Source organism: Eurosta solidaginis, chromosome 4 (genome assembly GCF_040869045.1).
Source record: "Eurosta solidaginis isolate ZX-2024a chromosome 4, ASM4086904v1, whole genome shotgun sequence".
Lineage (NCBI taxonomy): Eukaryota > Metazoa > Arthropoda > Insecta > Diptera > Tephritidae > Eurosta > Eurosta solidaginis.
Genome location: NC_090322.1, coordinates 250,949,949 through 250,972,481, shown reverse-complemented (window position 1 = coordinate 250,972,481; position 22,533 = coordinate 250,949,949). Strand labels below are relative to the sequence as shown.

General features: G+C 39.5%; 1 protein-coding gene across 1 annotated transcript in view; it reads right to left on the bottom strand.

Moving 5' to 3' along the window:
- tty (tweety) overlaps positions 1 to 22,533 on the bottom strand; it is a 43,626-nt gene that overhangs the window by 8,621 nt on the left and 12,472 nt on the right. Inside the window, exons 2-3 of the mRNA XM_067780809.1 lie at positions 9,385 to 9,608; positions 3,740 to 3,917 (exon numbers count right to left, since the gene is read on the bottom strand). Coding sequence (XP_067636910.1) covers positions 3,740 to 3,917; positions 9,385 to 9,525 — 319 coding nt within the window. The 5' untranslated portion in view covers positions 9,526 to 9,608. The remainder of the gene's footprint in view (positions 1 to 3,739; positions 3,918 to 9,384; positions 9,609 to 22,533) is intronic.

The following is a 22,533-nucleotide window of genomic DNA, read 5'->3' as shown; positions in this document are numbered from 1 at the left end:
CGGACCAATCACCTCACACTGGCTGTATCAAAGGCATATATGACTGCCGTTAAGGACTTCCAATGATAATAGTCTTTTTTACGACATTAATCTCTCTGCTAGGTAAGGTTTGGAAGGGAGTAAGGCTTGAAGACATGGATAAGAGAAATCTCGGTCAAGGGTCCGGATGTCGCTGCCTGCTGAACTGCCATGACCAGAGGGAATACTTGAGTAGGTGAAATAAGCGACCGGAACTGCCCAGAGTTAAGAAACCCGTGTGTCAGAAGCGGCAAACGCTGATTCTAGTTAACACAGAGTTCATGGGGTTTATTTCAATGGCAGGATTATCTGGCAAGGCATAGAGACGATGTTTGTCAGAGTCTAGCTTGCCAATACCATAGCAGAAAACACCTCTATGCTACAGGTGGTTAAGGAGGGGATCGAGTCCGAGGAAGATAACGAAAGCATGCATGCTGGTAACGTCCTCCTGGACTTCCTCCGATAGGGCCAAGAAAGAGATGCTGCTGGCTCTGGTAGGGAAGTCGCTGAAAAAGTGATAGATTTATACCATGATGACTGCCTGTCATATAAATATTTAGCACTTTAAGGTAGCTTCCGACAATCTATTGTCTTTAGCAAGAGGAGTGGGCTTAATTCAGCAGTCGTGGCTAATTTCTGCGTTGAGTACGGCTGTGTTTTTCTCTTGGCTCACGGAAAGACATGTTGGGCAAGATTCTGTAGCTGAGGCTATAGCTTTTCTTCCGCTTAAATTTAGCAGTGATGAAGGTACAACTATTCGGTGGCGGTTTGCTGTGGAAAGATAAAGCCGACCTTGACTTGCATGGCCCATGTCAATGTCGGAGTCGCTACAGGCTGTCGTCTGCGAGGTAATTTCTGAAACGATGCGGAGAGGACAGGAATGTCTGGGATTAGCTACGGCAATTCTCTTCATCTCGCGTGGAGTTGCGCGTATACCAACACAAGATGAGAATCACTTTTTGCTTGGCAGGGGTGATAACTTCACTTTCGTTGCTACAATGAGGGAACACAGTTTGAACTTCAGCATTCTCCCAGCAAACCTGTTCCAACTGAATTCCTAGACGCCAAATTCTTAAAAAAATTGCTCCCATGTTAAGGAAGATTATCTTGTTATTAAAAGTATTGAGTTTCTCAGCCAAGCCTATCCAACAAGAAAACCAAATTTACGTGCAAAAAGTCATGTCTGCTCATTGCTGATTGACTGTAGAATGGCGTGTGACACGCTTTGCAAGCATATTAAACAACGATTAGGTCAAGCTACGCCTCCAGCGATATCACGAGAAAAGGGTAGAAAATATACTTATGTAGCTATGTATGATTTTTAACGGCATTTTAATAATGGCTTATTTACCTGATTTCCTTCATTGCGAGTAAATACCCAGCAGTGAATAGCATAATGCATTTGAGAGTCTAAGCAAACCTACATACATTTTTTTAAGTTTCCAAACATGCCTTTTCGCAAGAGCCAGCCTCTCACAAACGGGGACAATTTTTCGAAAATTTTAGTAAAAACTTGCATAAATTTTGTAACCGAAACCAATTGTAAAAGGGTTTCAAAAAAATTCGAAAATCCGCCAATGCTTTCCGAAAATTTCGAACTTTTGATCTGGAATTCTTTGAACTTTTTCGAGTGTGAAGTTTTGTATCCAAAACGGCAGAACTCTGTAACTCAGTCTCATCTCTAATCTCTAAATTTGAGATTTTTCATTTTGACAACATTACATTTGTGACTTGAGATGATTTCGGTATTCAGTAAACGAAGGTCACAAAAATAACTCATCACATCATCGACAAATCATATAACACTGCATTTTGGCAACTTATCGTTGTGTGGTGTTGTGGCTGAGCTTGATAAGGCGCTGCTACCATTTTGTGTATGTATTGCACTCAGATCGAGTATATATTTTTTATTTTTTTTTCTTGGCTGATTTTAAATTTTAGAATTGAAACCATAATCTTGAAATCGTTTTTGGCAAATACTTTTCATAATTTGGTAAAATTTTATGTTTGTGATCTGCCCCGGCTCAGCTCACAAATTAGTGACCGCTTTTGTGAGACTGGAGACGCGAGACAGCTTGCAGCAAGTTGTCTCAAAACAGATTTTCTCCCCAAATAGCATTGTGGATAAAACAATTAAGATATCTTATCCGTACACTGCTTGACAGGATGTTCCAGATGGCTACTTTTTAACCTTTTAGCAGGATGTTCAATATGGCGGCGCATATTGCCGGCCATCTTCACCGGATGATAGAAAGAGACACAGAATGAGACCACGATAATCAATTAAAAACCAGGTGATCGGTTCTATTTGTAGTTTTGTCGTCTATGCAGGAGTTATCACACTTGGTTTATCCACAATGCCGAATAGTCTCTAATAGTGACTAGAGACGGCTTAAGCGCCAAATACACGACACGAACATTTCCGCGAACATTCCGCAATCTTGTTAGCAGCTTTGGCCATACACCATACGAACTTTTGGCCGTACATTAGTTCTCTTTCAGACAGCGATGAATACGGACAACAATTGTGCTGCAGCAATATTGCTCGCTGTGGCAATTAAGCGTAAAAAAAGAGAGAAGATTCAATAAATTCACCCAGAAATTTGTTATTGTCCATTTTACTTTCCCACGCACGTCTGTTCCGTTCAGAAATTACTACGATTATGAGCTATTTCGCCATACACGCACGAACAGTTCGCGCAAATGTTCGCCAAAAATTAAAATATTTTGCTTTTTGGCGAACATTTGCGCGAACTGGCAAACACCACCATACACGACAGAAAAGGTCGCAGAAACATGACATAACGGGAATGTTCGCGGAAATGTTCGTGTCGTGTATTTGGCGCTTTACTGAACTCAGCTGTTAGTTTAACAGAGTACAACGTATATTTCTCTCAAAATTCGCATTGATTTTTGAAGAGCTTTACAGATCATATAAATCTCAAATCATAAAAGTTCAGCTTTGTATGGAGAAAAATATAAAAGATCCTTCGAAAATACTTTTTCAAATAAATGCAAATTTTCAAGACCTTTAACTTACTTTTTGCTAGACTAAAAATGCGCACTCAAACAAATTCAGAGAATTACAAATAAACAATTTTAAATTTTCATAAAATTTTCTCGAATTTTCGTATTTTTTCGAAAACGTTTTTGTGATTATTTTGCACAGTTTCAGATACAAAATTTATAGAAGACTTTTCTCAAACTATTGAGAAGAAAAATTTAACTGAAGATTTAAATGTAAGGGCTATATGTAATCCAATTGCCTTTGAACTAGTCTCAAATACCATAAAAGGGGATGATTTCATATACATATATGAATTACAAATAAATTTTTTTTATTGTGTCTACTACACTTATAAACAAGTGTAAGGGAGTGTCAACTTGATCCAGACATATTTAGATAATTTCAAATTCGATTCAAACTAGCCGCTCCCGTCCCAATATAATAAAAAGTACAAAATTTACTGGCCATGACAAATTAATTAATAAATATTCATAAAGCAATAAAAATTGTTGAACTAATAAAGTCTAATATAATTTGCATTTTATAAACTTTAACATATCTATTAAATTACTTATGGTGCCACTAAACAAAGGAGGGCGTTTACCGCAAATTCTAACTTCATCAAATTTTTTTGTTTTTTTATATTTGCCATAAGTGATTCTACATCAACTTTATTGAATTAATTTGAAATAAAATTTTCGTAAAACAACTTACCAAGTCCTATTGCCGCACAACACATTACCGTTACAATGGATAGAGCAACTTTTAAACTTGTAATGGAATGTGCTGGTCTCGGTTTTCTATCACAACATCGTGTCATTAAGTAGAGCAACAATCCAAGTAGGGATATGATGAGGAACGCGGCCGGCACGGAGCCCAATATACCCAAACTCTGAAAAAATTGGAAGAAATTCAAAAGTTGTTTATAAATATATTATATATAAATATGTATGGAAGATTATTAGAGTGCGCTTTATCTCTAAACGCGATATTCACATAGCAAGAAATGAAAAAATTACACATGCACTAATCTACAATAAATCCCCAATAGATAATCTACGCGTGACGTTATTCTTTCAGTTCAGCTTTTTGTCCAGAACTACGCGTAGGAATATGGCCATATAGGTTATATTAGGATCAGGAAGCTGTTTGTTTCCACCGCAATCATTTCACTTTACGATAATTAAGCTCCTGTGTCACAAGATAAAACCTAAAGTCATGTACAGTAGAGATATACGCCGCCGATAAACGCCGCCGCCGATTTTAGGTGCTTTTCGCACGCCGCCGCCGAATGTCAAAAATATCGGCTCGGCGGCGGCGGCGTTCTACTCATTTACGACTGTCTAGGCCATTTATTGTTCATGTCGAAAATTGGTCGATATATGGTCGAAAGGGGTATCAACGGATGAGCATCACTGCCAGTTATAATAATACAATTGAGAAATTTGGCTGTTGTTGTTGTTGTGGCGATAGGGACACTCCCCGAAGACCCTGGGGAGTATTATTGATGTTGATGGTCCTTCGCCGGATGCAGATCCTGTACGTTCCGTTAACAAACAGCATTAAGGTACTAGCCCGACCATCTCGAGAACGACTTAGTATGACCACATGAAACCTTCTAGGCCATACCGCCCTCCCACCCCCTACATCCATGAGGAGCCTGGGGTCGCTAGAGCCTCGGCTGTTAAAGAAACAGGATTCGCCGCGGGTATGTGAGGTTGACAATTGGGTTGGAGAAGCTATATATGGCATAGCAACCCCTTGAGAGGGTTGCGCTACACAACCCCTTGAATCAATTTCACATACCTACGGCGGGTATATTCTAAGCCCCCTAACCCGCTGGGGGAGCGAAATTTAATTATTTCTAACCGTTCAAAAGTTATTTAAGAAACGGGCACATTCAATGCCAGCTTAACACGGATTTTGTATAACCCAATTCACCAAGTTATTAAAACACTAAACGAAAAGTTAAATAAAAAATTTAAATGCCTACTTTGCATAATTTTTTCAAAAGGAAAAATTTATTCAAATAAAATGAACCAAGTCGAACATGTCTTTAAATCGTCTTCCAGTTATTAAAAAAAAGCAAGTTACCCGAAAAAGGTGCCGAAAATTCTATATCCCGATTGGCTAAAAGAATAAGCGAAATCAGTGATGCTACATCCTTTAGTAGGTTTCACTTCTTTGAAGTGATTCTCACCTCATACTTATGATACGTTGGAGAAGGGGTTGAAAAATCACTTGGCCTTATATTCAAACATCTGTTGTTTATTTGCGAAACAGAAAAGTAGCGTCTGAAATTTTAATTTGGATTTTCACCTATCATCTTTCAAGACCCAAGTTTCCCGGTTTGACATTTCCTAAAGTTGGCGGCCCTATCCCAACTAGTCCTTGCAGTGAATCACATTGATTATAGCATATCAACCAAATTTAAATATCACCTACACGTTACGGCTCCTGCTACATATGTGGATACGTAGGAGCACTCAAAGTAATGAAGTAAAAGCTTTCCCAAGACAATCGAACAAATGACGGGTATGCTACTACCCTAACGTAGTGGACAGTCGAACTAGTCTGAAAAGTGAAGCTACGCGGTTATTCATAATAAACTCTTGCATCAAAAGGCCAGAAAACAACAGTTCGGACTAAGCATATAACCTTAACATTTTTCAACTTAAAATCGGTCGACCCGCATTCCAAAATTCGGTTTGGTTTAACGAAGACTATTGAAATCAATGTTTCGAACACAAACGTTCTACATTAAAAAAAAAAAACTTTATCCAGGGTACTTGTAAAATTAAAACTATATATATGCGCCGAGGGTTATACTATTTTCACCCATGAGTTATTACTTGGACTGCCAACGATTTCGAGGGCGGCATCCTTGGCCGAATAGTTACACCCTTACTTTTAAAGGTGTCTGGTAGTGGTAGGCAGCATAGCGCGACAAAAAATCCATTAGAAATTCTTCGGAGCTAGGAAAGTGACGTCGAGTTCGAAGTCGCAGTCCTACAGCTTATGTGCTGGCATATGGTGTGAGGATCAGTAGGCGTGGTGACCATTTTGAGTACTTAAATTTTTTTTGGCAGACGCAGCAGTAAGGGTCCCTTAGGTTAGGTTCGAAGCCTCCCCGGAGTAAGTGAACGCAGGAGCTCTTCCTTAAATTTTTTTGAACGATCCGCGACACTTTGTGGCAAAAACCCCGGATCTTACCGAATTGGCCGAAACGTGGATTTCCGTAAATACATATAGCCAAAACCTTTTCTAAATATAATTTTTTTAATAGAAAAATCAAGCTTTGTAAAGTAAGAAAGCCGGCGTTAGTCGGCGCGCCGGCCCCGCCGCCACCGATAAAGTGAGCGGCGTAAACCTCTAACGTACAGGGACTTTCTAACCACCCAGTCAGTACGGCTCGTGCCAGCAGATGAAGATACAAGTGTGAATTGATGGATTATAAATCAGGAAGATATAAAAATCAAGTGGCCGTTTTGAATTTGGGGCGTTTCGACTGTTCAGGCTTTTCGGTGCAGGACAATAAAGGACGACAAAGATATTAAGTCACGGATTGCAAACACGAGACTTTCAACCGCTTGACTGCACAGAGACTCAGTTCGAGGATAAAGAACGAATTTCAGTTCCATGAGTGGCGACTACATCACGTCACGGATTGCAAACACGAGACTTTCAACCGCTTAACTGCACAGAGACTCAGTTCGAGGATAAAGAACGAATTTCAGTTCCATGAGTGGCGACTACATCCATGTGTATGTAAACACGGGTTTAGTTTGGGTTAGATTCCAACGCTGAAATTAAGGCTTTCGAAGCTTCCTGAAAAGAAACTGATTAAATTTTACAAATGATGCGACTTCAGCAATGGCTGCGAAACTAGCGGAAGTCGACAAAATAATATGAGGTACAAGAGAAATGAGAGATAACGTGGCAACTGTATTCAAGAAATTTGCAGGACGAGCAGAACTAGCAGCCATAAAGGAGGCTTCTCGAAACTACAAGTTTCCTTGAACCCACGTTAGAGGATATTATTGACAATTTCTGATCGGTCGCACCTATTGGATGGGGTGACTCATTGCTACAACAACAACAGGCTTCTCGATGGCTACCATCAAGGAATCCTACGTGCGTTGCAGTCAAACAACGACTAAAGGCCTTCTAGGCAAGATCACTTCCTCAAAAGTTGCAATAAACTGCAAACAGTTGCTAACCGAGCTTGCCTCTCGGTGCACCTCATTGGAATGTGAGTCCCAGGTCACAGTAGTGAACGCATGGGAAGGGTTGGTGTCGAAATTCTGTTTGTACAAAATTCTAAAAACAAAATTCTGCTTTTTAAAATTCAGCGTTTTCAAAATTCTGCTTTCAAAATTTTGTGTTGCAAAATTCTGTATTAAAATATAATGTTAACAATGTTAAAGAGGTCATGCATTCATAATTTTGGAAGTCGAAACACCGGAAATCAATATTATGGTAGTCAATATTCTGGAAAAAGCCGATCCAAGACCGGCTGCGCCATGCACAGTAATTCTGCGTAGAACACCTTTCTGCATAGGCGCTTATAAAAAATAACCCTGGGCTACGCCATGCCAAGTCCTGGTGTGTGGTATAACCGTGGCTACCGCCACGGTGATGTCCTTCTGCGTAGTACACCCTTCTGCGTATGACGAAAATCACAAAACTTGAATAAAGTAGAATTTTTCGCATTAAACATGCAGAATTTTGAAAAAGCAGAATTTTAAAAACGCTGAATTTTAAAAAGCAGAATTTTGTTCAAGCAGAATTTTTTGCAATTTACAGAATTTCGTCACCCAGAATTTTGTAGTACAGAATAATTACACGCTCCTAATGGGAATCCCAACTAAAGATCTCTGTCGATGCTGTCGGGATGCGTAAGAGATCTAAAGTGTTGAACATTTCATCTACAGATTCTGGCTCGGCTCTAGCCACTACACTCTTGGACTCGCTGCACAAGCACTTCATTAGCTGTTTAGCGGAGCTTGGCTCAACTGAAATTGAAGGCATCCCGCACTACTTTAGACGCGCAAATTGGTTGAACTTTTAACATATATAAAAGAGGAAGGGCGTTAGCTCACCCAGTGGAATCACAATGGACCAGCTGGCTTAAGTGTGCCCCACGGGCTTTCTACGGGGCATCCACGATAACCCCAACATTCAATGTTTCCCTTTCCGACTAATCAGGTGATAGTGAAAATATTTGAATGGCACATTCTAACTACATCTCGTTTGTTGCCAGATTTGTGGCGGCTCAATATGCCGTTAGAAACCCTATTTATTATATCTTTCGATAGCTTGAAATCGCCTTATGTGGGTCGGCAATTTCAGATGAAATTTAATTGGCGAAACGTCAAGCTGTATGGTGGGAAAAATTGTTTTATTTGTACTACTCAAGAATAGATCGGAAAAATTTACAAAAAAAAATATATGAAATTTAATTACGTTGGGCTTAATTAATACCGGATCATACGAGAATTCCTGATAATGATTCCTATTCCAGAAACCAGTTCTTGAACTACTTCCATTGACCATCGAATCTCGTCTGTGGTTATATCAAAATTGGATTTTAAGGATGTTTTAAAGGAAGCAATTAAATGATCCGAAAACGAAGCTCTCTGTGTATAATTTCGGGATGCTTCGGACAGCTCACAGAATCTGTTTGGGACTATCTTCGCAAACATTTTGGAGCTATTTCGGAATTAATTTCGGACTAAGAACCAATTTTAGGCTTTTTCGAAAACGTTACGGAATGGATTTTATCGGAAATGTTTTCGCGTTCATTACGGGATATTCTTGGGGTATTTAGTTCTTCTAGTTGTTTTAAGGATAGTTTTGGTAGTATTCCGGGACAGATTTGGTATGATATTAGGAATGTTTCAAGGTTTTCTTCCGGATCGTTTCGCGGATATTTTGAAACCATTTCGGGTGATCAGGTCGGTAGTACTTCTACGGAATTATTGCGATACTATATCTGGGATTATGTTCGGGATTCTTTTGGTACTTTTTGGAGACCGTTTCGGGGTTGTTTTCGGGATCACTTCGGGATTCGAGGAAAGCGACAGGAGGGGGAGTCGAAGAGTGAATGGAAGAGGGAAAGGAGAGGGGACAGAGTTTAAAAGGAAGATAAAGGGTAATGGAAGAGGTTAAGGAAGGATACGATTTAGAGGAATAGAGGGAGAGGGAGAGGAAGGCAACTAAGTAGACGAAAACGAGGACGAGGAGGAAGATGAAACGATAAGTAAGTAGGATCTGCTAGTACCAATTATATTCAACTTAAGATTAGGGTAAGATAATCTTAAAAAATAAAACTTAATTAAGTACATTATAGAACTTACCTCCAAATAGATTTCATCGTGCGGACGAAATGTGCTGTTGATTTTGTGGAAAGTAATATTGTAGTGCGGTAGCGCATGTAGGAGCTTGGCAATAACGGGCACCCTATATTGGTCCGTATACTCATGATGATAATCACCCATTTTCACACAAAAGCCCCAATTAATTAAAAATCCTTTTTCGCAACGTATACTCGTTACGGAGCGTTCTTTGCACTTTGTATTTGCTTTGTATATACTAAGTAAGTTAAATCACTCACAAAACACAACAACACAAACAATACTGGCGATGTCGGCGGCTATACAACTACGACAACTTATCTATCCCAGCGGAGCATACCCACAAGACGACGGCAGAGTAGGACGCACGAGTACACGTGATGTCAGTGAGGTAGCGCTCGTGGGCTAAGGATGCCACTGCTATCTGGTGCCAATATGTTCTAATATGAATTTATCAAAGAGCGAGTTTTTTTACACAATAATGAAGTTTGTGCTGATGGCGTTGTTGATGTTGCGGTGTTGATGATGTCGCGTTTATGTGGTCCTCGTTGTTAGCTGATGTTTAATGGCTGAAGCTTGTTGTTTTTTTTTTTTTTTTGGTTCAAAACAGGGAATGAAGCCACACACCAAAAACACTTTACACTAAAGTCATTGTTGTGGGGTGAAAAAAAGGCAGAAAAATAAGAAAAAATTAAGAAATTTAAGAATTTAACAAAAAAAGAATATGAAGAACTTTTTTGTTTCAATGAATTGGAGCATACAACGAAGAACACACAAAGGCATACAACAACAATAAATCTGTAATACGCCCACACAATTTGAGGTTTATTAAAGCACCGGAAGTGTGTCAAGTATGCAACAACACAATACAATGTAATATAAAAACGAGCAAATACAATAACAAAACTTGAGTTAAATATGTTATGCTTATCACAACAAGAAGAGCAAATAACACCGAACATGATCTCGAGAACAGGCACTTGATGTGTCGGCAGCGTTACTTGACTGCCAGTCAGCAGTCAGCAGTCCGCCGTCAAGTCGTCGGAGGATGTTAGCTGTCTTTTGGTAGATTGCAAATATGAATGTAGTTGTACAGTGTTGTGCAAAATTTGTTCCGCCATCCCTTGTAATTTTTGATTTGGAGATAAACCGGTTTCGGCGTTGTGCCATCTTCAGTCTTTAATTTCGTTCTATCTGAATGAAGGAAGGCCGCAACTAGGGATGACGGAAAATCGTTACAAACTAATTCTAAAAAAATGTGTACCAGCGGTCACGGTAAACCGAACACGGTAAAAATTTTCGGCAGCAGACTTTGAATGGCGGCATTAGCCTCCACTCCAAATACCATCACTAAGTGAACTACTGTGCAAATTAAAGATAAAAAATACAATGTCCAGTAATGATACCAAAGCATAAGTTCATATAGGAAAGTGCATAGTTTAATATCTGTTTGAACGAACGAGCCTCCATCCGCCACTCACTAAGAGCATACACAATTGCTACCATACATAAACCGAATGGACCTATTTCACTGCCACATGCTTTGAGTATCTGACCTTGAAGAGAACCACCGATAGACACGAACCACTTTTTCACAAACCCACATATCCCCAAACTATTGGAATGTTCGGATCGCAAATATGGTGCCTCCTCTTGCTAAGCGCAAATACTGCTTTCGATCTAACTTCACTGCTAAAGCAAATTGCCCATGAGATTAGTTCAGGCAACCTTGGCTGTGCACCAATGCCGTATAGTCTTCTCTTGGTCTGCTTGTTGGAGTATTGCATTACGGGACTCAGTTTAGCAGAGCTGCATGTAGAGATGATGGAGATATATTTCAAACAGAAACAAAGTCTTTGGTTATATTCTTGCTGCAGATTTTAAAAGTGTTTAGCTGTTCCATGGAGAAATTTAATAGGTTCATTGTCTAAGCCAAACGTTTTGACTAAAAAGTCGATGGTGCCGTAACTGGTGGTTAAGTGCAAATCTTTGGATAATATTAGGATTAGTATCAATCTCCTACTTACTATAAAGCCATACAGACGGGGTTTATATCTGAAAGAGCCCAATCTGGATCCCAATCGGACAAAGGTCACGCCATATCGGTAGCATCCTTGAGTATGAGAGGCAATCTTGCAAATTACCATTTTCGCACTACAAGTCGAGTGCCTACCTCCGAACTAGTGCTAGTCGGACGCAGAACAGGAAAGTTGGTAGAAAAACTTGTACCAACAGCGCGGAAGTCTGAGCTATATGTATTAGGATTAAATTTTCAAAGGCTGCATCAATTTCAGACTCCCACTTACGACGATAACACTCCTTAAAATTTTCGGGCCCATCTTAAACGTTAATACAACAACAACTGAACCAGTTAAGACAATTGCTATTTTGTTAGGACATTACAATGACCAAGCAATGTGCCGCCTTTTCTGTTCTGTGGCTGCGAGAGTTATCCGGATGGATAGACAATGCGGATGGCCATGCGGCCATCCTTAAGTATCTGGATTCGCCTTCGTCCGATTATTGCACTCCGACTGTATTTTTCAATATGATGTACGAGGTTATTATCCCGGACCTGATATCCCGCCGGACCTGAGCGACAGGCTGCAGATATATACTGACGGCTCCAAACTAGCTAATAAGGTGGGTAGCGGTGTCCTTGCACCTCAACTAGGGTGAAATCTATCATTTAGCCTACCCGATCATTGTCGCGTCTTTCAAGCGGAGGTGGCTGCTATAAATGAGGCCTCTGATCACCTGGGGAAGATTTCTCAAGGCTATAACCAAATTTGTATTTACTCTGACAGCCAGGCTGCACTAAAAGCACTTGGATCGATCACATGTAAGTACAGGACAGTAGAGAAGTGCCGCAAATCTCTTAACGAGATCGCTGAGCAAACTTCCCTCAGTCTGGTATGGGTCTTTGGTAGTTGGACTTATAACCGGCCACATAGCAATCGGTAGGCACGCGCAATGGCTGGGTACTCCCTTTAATGATTACTGCTGGAGCTGCAAAGACGAAGGGGAGATAGAAACAGTCAAGCATTTTCCGGCTAAGTTGGAACCTAAGAAACTCCTGACGTTTGCTGTATCGACATAACAATGTTAACAGTGTCAGTTGAAAGAATTCCGTTTTTTTAAACGATAGTTCTACGTTAGTTGGGCAGTAGTGCGATTCGCGGCATTACGCTGCATAAAAACGAAAGCGCTTGCACCTGCGTCGGTGAACGGTGCCGATATAAAAATTTAAATATGAAGTTTCGACTTACTTCTATTTTATTGCACAGCATAAGTATGCACGATTATGTAAGTATGTACTATGCACTTGCGTTTCTTGTATTTGGCTCTTCGAATTTGTCTGCTCATGTCTGCTCTACTGACTTCGGCGCCCTCGAGTTTCTTGGTTCAACAAAGGTTTTGGGGTGTTGCAAATTTTTAAATGACACTCACGCGACACTCATTAGCTTCGATTATTACTTCACAAAAACGTGATAATGCATACACGTCCACATTTCGTAACTTTTCAAAAGGGTTTGAGGAGTTATGCAAGAGAATGTTGTTGCTGCTGATGCTGTCAGAGGGTAAGAACATACCATACACATACATATACACATATGTATACTAGTACCTAGATGTTATATTAGGTTTAATCTCCTTAACAACAACTTGGTCATTTCTCAATTCATTTTAATCGCACTTTATTATTTCACATTTTAAGTAGCATAATTTTTTATTCTACTGAGATTGCTTGCGATATAATGACTAAATTTGTATACAACAAAAAGTAAAAGGTCGATTAATAAAGCTAGAATTAACTGAATTTAATCAGCAAATCAAATATGCCCTTGCGCTTTTTTTTTATTTGCTTATAAGGCAGGGGTCGTGAGTATTTACACACATCGTTTTGGCTAAATAAGTATTTGAACTCACAGGCAGATAGTAGTAAAATCGGTTTGTGAGCTAGTCTTGGAAACTAGTCCCAAAATCTAATTGAACATCTGAGCAAAATTATGTGAAGAATCAGTAAGACGACTTAGTAGGAGGTTTAACTGGTTTAAAACAAATCGCTCCCACAACAATCGAGATAATACTTCAAGGGCTGGATTCTTATTCGGCTAAAGATTGCTACGTTCTCAGCATTCCCAAAGCCGATACAAAAACAACATCTATTTCCTCTGAAAAGAAGCCAGTTCTCTTTGGAAACTTTCATTAAAAACAAGTAAAGGTGTCTAAGTTCGGGTGTAACCGAACATTATATACTCAGCGTGAGCTTCAATTGTACATTTCATTTCAGACAAATTACTTTTCTACACAACACGTAGCACCGCCCGTTAAAAAGAAAAATGTCTCCCTATTCCCTCTTACAATAAAACTTGATAAGTGAAATATCAATGATTCAAAACTATTATTTGCTAAGTTATAGCTTATTATTATAGTCTACGAACCTTTTAAATTGTTTTATATCTAAGTTGCCGTGGTCTTTAACCGATCCCGTCCATTTTAACTCGAAATATTTCCTGCTATAAGGAAAATATGTGTACACAATTTCATTACGATACGCTAATTTTTCTTCGATTTATGGGCGAGGGTGGGCGGTGCCACACCCATTTTCAAAAAGTTTAGTGTTTTCCAATTTAATGTTATAATTCAAACTAGAAAGTAAAATTCTATTGATACAAAGCTCTTTTTTGCTACGATATAGCTTATTCTTTTCTTCTACGACCCTTTTAAAAACCTTTTATATAAAAGTGGGCGGGTTCTTTAACCGATCTCGTCCATTTTTTCTAAAAATATTTTTTGCTATAGGGAAAATTTGTGTACCCAATTTTGTTAAGATCCGTTAGTTTTTCTTCGAGTTATGGCTCCCGAAACATAGAAAATTGCTTAGTCATAAAAGGGTTGGTGCCACGCCCATTTTTTTAAATTTGAAGTTTTTCCTTTTTATTGTTATAAATCCATTTGGGAAATGAAATACCATTACTATAAAGCTGTTTTTTGCAAAGATATAGTTTATTTTATTCGTCCACGACCCTTTTAAAAATCTTTTATATAAAAGTGGGCGTGATCCTTAACCGATTTCGTTAATTTTTCTTCACAGCATTCCTCTCTGCAGAATTTTGTTACGATAGGTTTAACGATTTTTGATTTATGATTTATAATATTTGTAAAATTGATTTTGTCACAAGTGGGCGGTGCCACGCCCATTTTAAACATTTTTTTTAATTTTTATCAAGAGTCTCAATATCAGTGCACATGTCAAATTTCAACATTCTAGGTTTATTATTGACTAAATAATCAGGTTTTTGTGTTTTCCAAAATGTTATATATATAAAAAGTGGGCGTGGTTATCATCCGGTTTCGCTCATTTTCAATGCCAAGCTATTATGGGTCCAGATAAGCCCGTGTACCAAATTTGGTGAAGATATCTCAATATTTACTCAAGTTATCGGGTTAACGGACAGACGGACGGACGAACGGACATAGCTCAATCAAATTTTTTTCGATACTGATGATTTTGACATATGGAAGTCTATATCTATCTCGATTCCTTTATTCAGTGTGCAAAGCACGCTGAGTATAAAAAACGTGTTTATGTTGCTCATACACCCCGCCGTACAATGGGGGCGTCCTAATGCTCAAAAGTCTGACACCAAACTTAAGTAGTAAATATGACCATGGTGACAGTTTTAGGTGTAAACATCTTTGCTCACTATATGAGCGAATCAACAATATATTCGTGAGTGTAATGTAAGAGTAAGCGTAGGCTTTAGAAGTGGTATGTGATATGTGGAAATATAGAATTAAAGTGTGAGATTGGCATGCTGTATGAGGGAATCCAAAATACATATAAGCGTGGTTGTGGTCACTTCACTGTAGCGTAATGCATAAACAATGTACGTGGTAGTGTTGATATAGCATTTTCAGGTCAAATGAAACTTTTTTCAAGTCAAATGAAACTTTTTTCATTTTAAATGAAACTTTTTTCATTTCAAATGAAACTTTTTTCAAGTCAAATGAAACCATACTACTAAGGTAATTGTCAATATATTTATATCGTACTTTATAACGCTAAGTATTTATCAAATTTTTCTTTAAGACACTATTTCTAATTAGCCACATTGAACGCAAAATGTTTGCTTAAATTTTCTTTGTGAATTTAAGCTGCAGTTAAGGTCGGCTTAGTTTAGCCTTGCCTTTTGATCGTTTCAATTTTTAATAGATAAAGTAGCAGGGTTATAAGCTAGGCAACTTATATATTACAGTTTAACGACCCACTTAAAATAAGCACCTATATTTTATACTTGTATCTTGTTAAAAACGTATACTTTGTTAATAACGTAGGAATAGAGCAACGTAGAGAACAAATGGAAGGAACCAAAGAGTATGATGTGAGCGTATTTCCTATTCACTGTCTGACACCAACTAACACATCGATTGAATCCTCTGTATTATGCTTTTCTCTTTGACCAACGTCTTACCAAACAACATAGAACGATAGCAAGGTATTGAGAGAAACATTACTTTTACCAACTATATAGTAGAGCATGTGGACTGTGGAGAGATCCTTTTTAACTATGCTGAAAAACATAACGGTAAAAAGTGATCTTTTCTACTCTATGGCGTAGTTACATTGCACTTCACTCGTTTGGGCCTTTGAAAACATATATATTTGTTTTTATTCCATTATTTTTCATTGTATATTGTATTTAAATGTAATACTTAGAATATATATGTATATAGGAATGGTTTGGTTTATTAACCGATATCGCGCCATCCATTTTTCGATAGGATTTGGGGTCAGGAAAAAAAGTTTCACTACGCATACCCAAACAAATAATTTTCGAGCCTGCGAAATTTCACTTTTTTTTTTTACTTTTGTTGACTTTGATTTTTAAGGGTTTTTTCATGATCTACTAAAACAAATTTCATACGTCCGACCCAAAAGCGTCCGCTAAAAACATTGGTATACATGAAAATTATACAATCAAATGAAAATTTTATTGTGTTCATAGTGTTTAATGTGACAAAGTGTACCACAAATCGATGGTAACGATTTTCTATGTAATTAATAGTGTAATTATTGTAAATTTTATTTAGTTTTCATATGTAATTTTGTCAACCGCCACATCTAAAAATATTACGCCCCTGATGATGTCAAGGAAATTTGGCGAAACGGCATTATTTAATTTCTGGTCCTTCAAAATGTTAGAAATTAAAAATCCGATAGGCGGGCAGATTAATATTGCTCAATAGATTGAGCCCATCTTTCGGATAGTTACGGTGTACTTAGGCCCTGTTTTTTCGTGGTAGGTTGAGCTAAGCAGATACTGACGCCATTGCTGATAAAAAAAACGCTGTGATCCGAAAAAATAGAATTAAATTATCTGTTCGTTTATCTCAGCATCCCTACTTACTTTTGAATATACTCAAAACAAACGAACGCAAACAGCTACCAGGTTAACTAGAGTTTAACCCTGCCGAATCGGACTCTTAAGCTCAGCTTAAACTTCAGTTGAAGATGACTGAAAAACTGTATAATAAGTTTAAGCGTAGTTTAATTGCATAAGGCCCGGTTTTTCAGTAGTTGGTTAAGCTAAGCTTAAACTAAATTTACTTAAACTCTAGCCAAATTTAAACTCCAGTTAAACTACTGAGCAGTTTTTGAGTCACAGTTTAAAGCCGCCTTGGGGTTGGCTTTTTTGTCGGCAACATTGGTTTTTATAATCTAGATAATTTGTAGATACGGCAACAGCGAAATATATATTGTAACGAATTTTACTTGCAAATCCTCTTATTTGCAATCCTCTGCTAAGTTCGAATCACTATACTGTTGAATAAATAACTCCAATTTGTAATAATGCAAAATGGCCTTTATTAAAGTACTTCACAATAACACTCAGACTGTGCAACGAATAGCTTGTTTAATAGCCACACTGATTGATAGCTCAATGAAACTCTACTATTCAAAATAATACTGCTATTGCTCGCTAGATATCGTCTTAATCGAAACTGCTTGACAACTCAAATCAAACTGAATTACAGCGTCTCTATATCTGTCGCCTTTTATACTCTTTGGTTTCCTCGTTCGCATTTTCTAGAATTTACTAGCATTGTCCATGAGCTCTCAAACTTCTCAGCTATAACTAAAATTGCACAATTTTATACATCTTCTAGGCGCTTCCAGAATCTACTATTCCTCTCTCTCAAACTTCTCAGCTGTAACTACAATTGCACAATTTTATAGTTTTTCTCATTGCATACTTATAGGAGTATCTCAGATATATGCATGTGTTAGTGCATTGACTCTCCGCTGCTCGTATACGTACATGGTACATATATGTAGACGCAATGATTGATTCGTTTATGTAGATACAAGTGACTGTCTGCTTTATTGTTGTTGTGACTTTATTTACTTAGCATCAGACTAGGTATGTGAATATCACTTAGTGTCACTCATAGTCGTCACAATGCCCTCCACCTCAGTCTGATCGTCCCGATCAGACAAATCTCCCGATCTAAACGCTGCTAATCTCTCCAAATGAACCACTTTCATTTTGGTTCGTGGTTTGGTAGTGGTTTGTATGCGGTACACTACATCATTGATCCGTTTTACAACTTTGTATGGGCCTTCCCAGTTACACTGCAATTTCGGGGACAAACCTTTTTTTCGTTGAGGGTTGTATAGCAGCACCAAATCTCCTTCCTGAAACCCTTCCGAAATAATTGCTTTATCGTACCTCGCTTTCATCTTGAGACTCATAATCTTTGCTCGTTGCCTTACCAAATCGTGTATCTCTTTCAGCTCTTCTTCCAAGACACCAGTGGATTTCTTGACATTCCTCTCCGCATCGGCATCTATCCCATACTTCAAATCAGCTGGCAGTCGAAGGTCATTGCCAAAAATTACCTTTGCGGGAGTTTGGCCCGTTGTGTCATGTACTGCCGATCGGTAGGCCATCAAGAGTAATGATATGTGTGTATCCCAGTCCTTATGGTACTTGTCTACTACTTTCCTTAAATGCTCCTCCAATGTTCTATTGAAACGTTCCACCATATCATCGGACTGAGGATGCAATGCAGTTGTCCGTGTTTTTCGAATGCCCAACTTCTTGCACATTTCTTGGAACACAGCTGATTCAAAATTCCTGCCTTGGTCAGAATGTAACTCCATTGGTACACCATACCTTGCAACCCATTCGTTTTTAACCACTTCTGCTACTGTTTCTGCTTCTTTGGTTTGGAATTGGGTATACCTCTGGCCATTTACTGAAATAATCCATAACCACCAGTACGTATTTGCTTCCGCGGTTGCTAGTAGGACATGGACCTGCGACATCCATGGCGATCCTTTCAAATGGTGCACCTGAAATATACTGCTTCATCTGGCCATGACTTCGGGTTCTGGGCCCTTTCGCTCTGCTGCAAACCTCGCAGTTCGCAATCCACTCTGTGACCGACTGACGGCAACCAACCCAATAGAATCTTTGTTTAATCTTCTCGAGTGTCTTCGTGATTCCAAGATACCCTCCGCTTGGACCATTATGCAGCTCACTGAGCACGTCAGGAATCCTCTTTCTGGGAACAACTATCAGTTTCTTCTTGCATTTACCATCCTCACTCTCCCATACTCGATGAAGGCAACCGGATATCAATTCTAAACTGTTCCACTGTGCCCAATATGACTTCGCAATGGGACTCTCTGCTGACATCTCTTCTCTGTTTGGTCTTTCGTTTCGTTCGAGCCCTTGCGTAACACGTGACAGATCTGTATCTTCTAACTGACACTTTCTTAGCTGTTCCTTGTCCCATTCATCTGTACATATTATAGTCATTAGCCGGACATCTATAATGTCTTCTTTAGCCTCGGCTTTTGAACAGTGCTTGCATTTCAAATTACATGGTATTCGTGACATTGCATCGGCATTTCCATGGGTACTACCTTTTCGATGCTCAATGGAAAAGTCATAACTTTGTAGTCGCTCGATCCACCGTGCCAATTATCCTTCCGGATTACGGAACTGCAGAAGCCATTTTAAAGCTGCGTGATCTGTCCTGACACGGAATCACTGGCCGTAGAGGTATTTGTGAAAATGTTTAATGCACTCTACCAATGCCAACAGCTCTCTCCGCGTAACGCAGTAGTTCCTCTCTGGTTTTCCAATCGAACGGCTGTAATATGCAACTACCTTCTCCTGTCCATCGGCTAATTGTGATAAAACGCCTCCTATAGCATATCCGCTCGCATCTGAATCTAGAATAAACGTTGCTCCTAGAATTGGATATGCCAACATTGGGGCAGTGCACAAACGCTCTTTCAACGTTTGAAAGCTACTTCCTGCTCCTTCTTCCATTCAAAAGCTTTATTTTTTCTTGTTAGCTCGTGGAGACTATGGGCTACGCTGGCAAAATTTTGTACGAATCGGCGGTAATATGTGCACAGCCCAAGGAAACTTCTCAATTCATGCAGATTCTGTGATTTTGGCCAATCCTTTACTGCCTCTATCTTTCATTCGCTGTACGGATACCTTCTCTCGTTACCTTGTGACCCAAATAATTTACTTCCTTTTTAAACAGCGCACACTTTTTGGGACTTAACTTCAGACCAGCGCCAGCTATTCTCTGGAAAACTTCATCTAAGTTTTTAAGATGTTCATCAAAGTTCTTGCCCAATACGATGATGTCGTCCAGGTACACCAAGCATGTTTTCCAATGTAGTTCTTTCAGTACCTGGTCAATGAGTCTCTCAAAAGTAGCTGGTGCATTACAAAGTCCAAAAGGCATCACTGTAAATTGCCAAAGACCATCACCGACACTGAAGGCTGTTTTCTCTTTATCTTCCTCCTTCACCTCAACTTGCCAGTAGCCGCTTTTCAAGTCCAGTGTGGAAAACCATTTCGTACCCGATAGCGAGTCCAGAGTGTCGTCAATTCTTGGCAACGGGTAGCTATCCTTTTTCGTAACGTCATTCAACTTCCGGTAGTCCACGCAAAACCTCATTTTTCTATCCTTCTTCTTTACAAGTACTACCGGTGAGCTCCATGGACTAGCTGATGGTTCGATGACGCCGCTGTCACTCATTTCTTGTATGATTTGACTCACCACTTCCCGCTTCGCCAGTGGAACACTACGTGGAGCTTGACGGATCGGCCTCGCATCTCCAGTGTCAATTTGATGTTTCACAACATTGGTGCGGCCTGGTTTGGAACCATCCTGGTCAAATATGTTCGCGTATTTTATGAGCAGTTGTTTTGCCTTACTCTGATATGCTTCCTCTAGCCCATGCGTCCATGCCGTGATATCATTTGTAAGATCAGTATTACTAGATGAAACGTGTTCCTGGAGCTGTAGCCTCTCTCGTAGCCGAAATTAAGTGGCACATCCATGTTCTTATATCGCATCGGTTGCTTTGCATATCGATTTTGATGCCTTGGTAGATTAAGAAGTCCATTCCAATTATGATTTCATCAACAATACCTGCCACTATAAAATTGTGTAATACCGTGACGTTCCCAATTGCTACTTCACATTCTACTTCTCCAATTACCTGGGGGTCCTCTCCATTGGCTGTACGCAATCTTGCTCCATGCAATGGTCTTATCTTCTTATTGACTAAATCCGCTCGAATGATGGAATGAGATGCACCCGTATCTACAGTCAGTAAACGTTCCTTTCCATCCACATGTCCTCCGACAGTAAGATTGTTTGACCTTCTTCCAATTTGTGAGATAGAGATTATGGGGCATTCAATTGAGGGAGCCAGCTGTCGCCCCTTGCGGCTGACTCGCTTTAGTTTAACGATTGAGTGGACTTGGAGATTTGCTCATCTCCTTCAGCTCTGCGCTACGGCCACCCAAAATGTCGTGCAATATGACCTGGGTTGCCGCACTTGAAACATTTAATAACTCAGGCATTTTTCTGTTGTGATCCCTTCAGTGCTTCCAAAATTGTGTCTACCCAATCTGGTCTTTCCACTTCCACACGATGAGCTTTGTATGCTGGTTTACTCAATAGTGAGGCCGTTTCCTGAGTCAATGCATGTGATACCGTTTCAGCAAATGTTTGCTTTGGGCTTGCGTATGTAGCTCGCTTCGTTTCCATATCCCGTATGCCATTTTTAAAACTATGGATTTTTACCCTCTCGGTGTATTCCACGGGTGCGTCCGCATTTGCGAGATGAGCCAACCTTTCAACATCCGAGGCAAACTCCTGCAAAGTCTCATTAGCTCTTTGGTGACGGTTTTGCAATTCTATTTGAAATATCTGTTTCCTGTGTTCGCTTCCGTATCGCCGTTCTACAGGAGCCATCAATGCGTCATAACTGTTCCGTTCGTACTCTGGAATAGTCTATAAGATTTCGGCAGCTGGTCCTTTCAATGCTACGAAGAGTGCGGCAACTTTATCTTCCACATTCCAGTTGTTCACTGCTGCGGTCTTCTCAAACTGTAGCTTAAAGACCTGGAAAGGAACAGAACCGTCAAAGGATGGTGTTTTTACCTTCGTATTGCTTGCTGAAATAACTGCGCGATTTAGTTGCAGCTCCTGTATACGACCTTTTAAAGCATCTACCTCAGCCTCGATTTTGTTCTCAAACTGCATTATTTTTTCGTCCATACGGGCTTCTAGTTGTACAGAGATCTGCGATGATACCTGTGCTGAAATTTGTCCCGACATTTCGGATATACGTGCCTCCTGTGCTTCAATCTTCGCTGTTATACGGTTCTCCTGCGATTCTAGTTGTGATGCCATATATGTCTTCTGCTCTTCCATCTTGGATGTTATACGGTTCTCCTGCGATTCCATATATGTCTGCTGTTCTGCCAGTTGAGATGACACTGTCGATGTTTGAGCAGATATTGCAGCTAAAATCATGTTCAAGTCTGTACTGGTAACCGCCTGAGATGTTTCGTTTTTCTCTTCAATTTTTGTTGTCTCCTCGCCATCAAGATGAAAGACATACTCTTCCACATCAACCTTCCATTGCCTCTCGTAGCCGTACCTGAAGTTCGAGTTTAACGCCGTTTGTAGTCAATCCACGGCTCTCCAACTCCTACTTCAGTTGCTGGATCCTCAATTCACTGAACTTTTCCATATCCTTGTTGTCCTCCGGAATTTATTCAACAATTCCTCTTCTGACACCAATTGTAACGAATT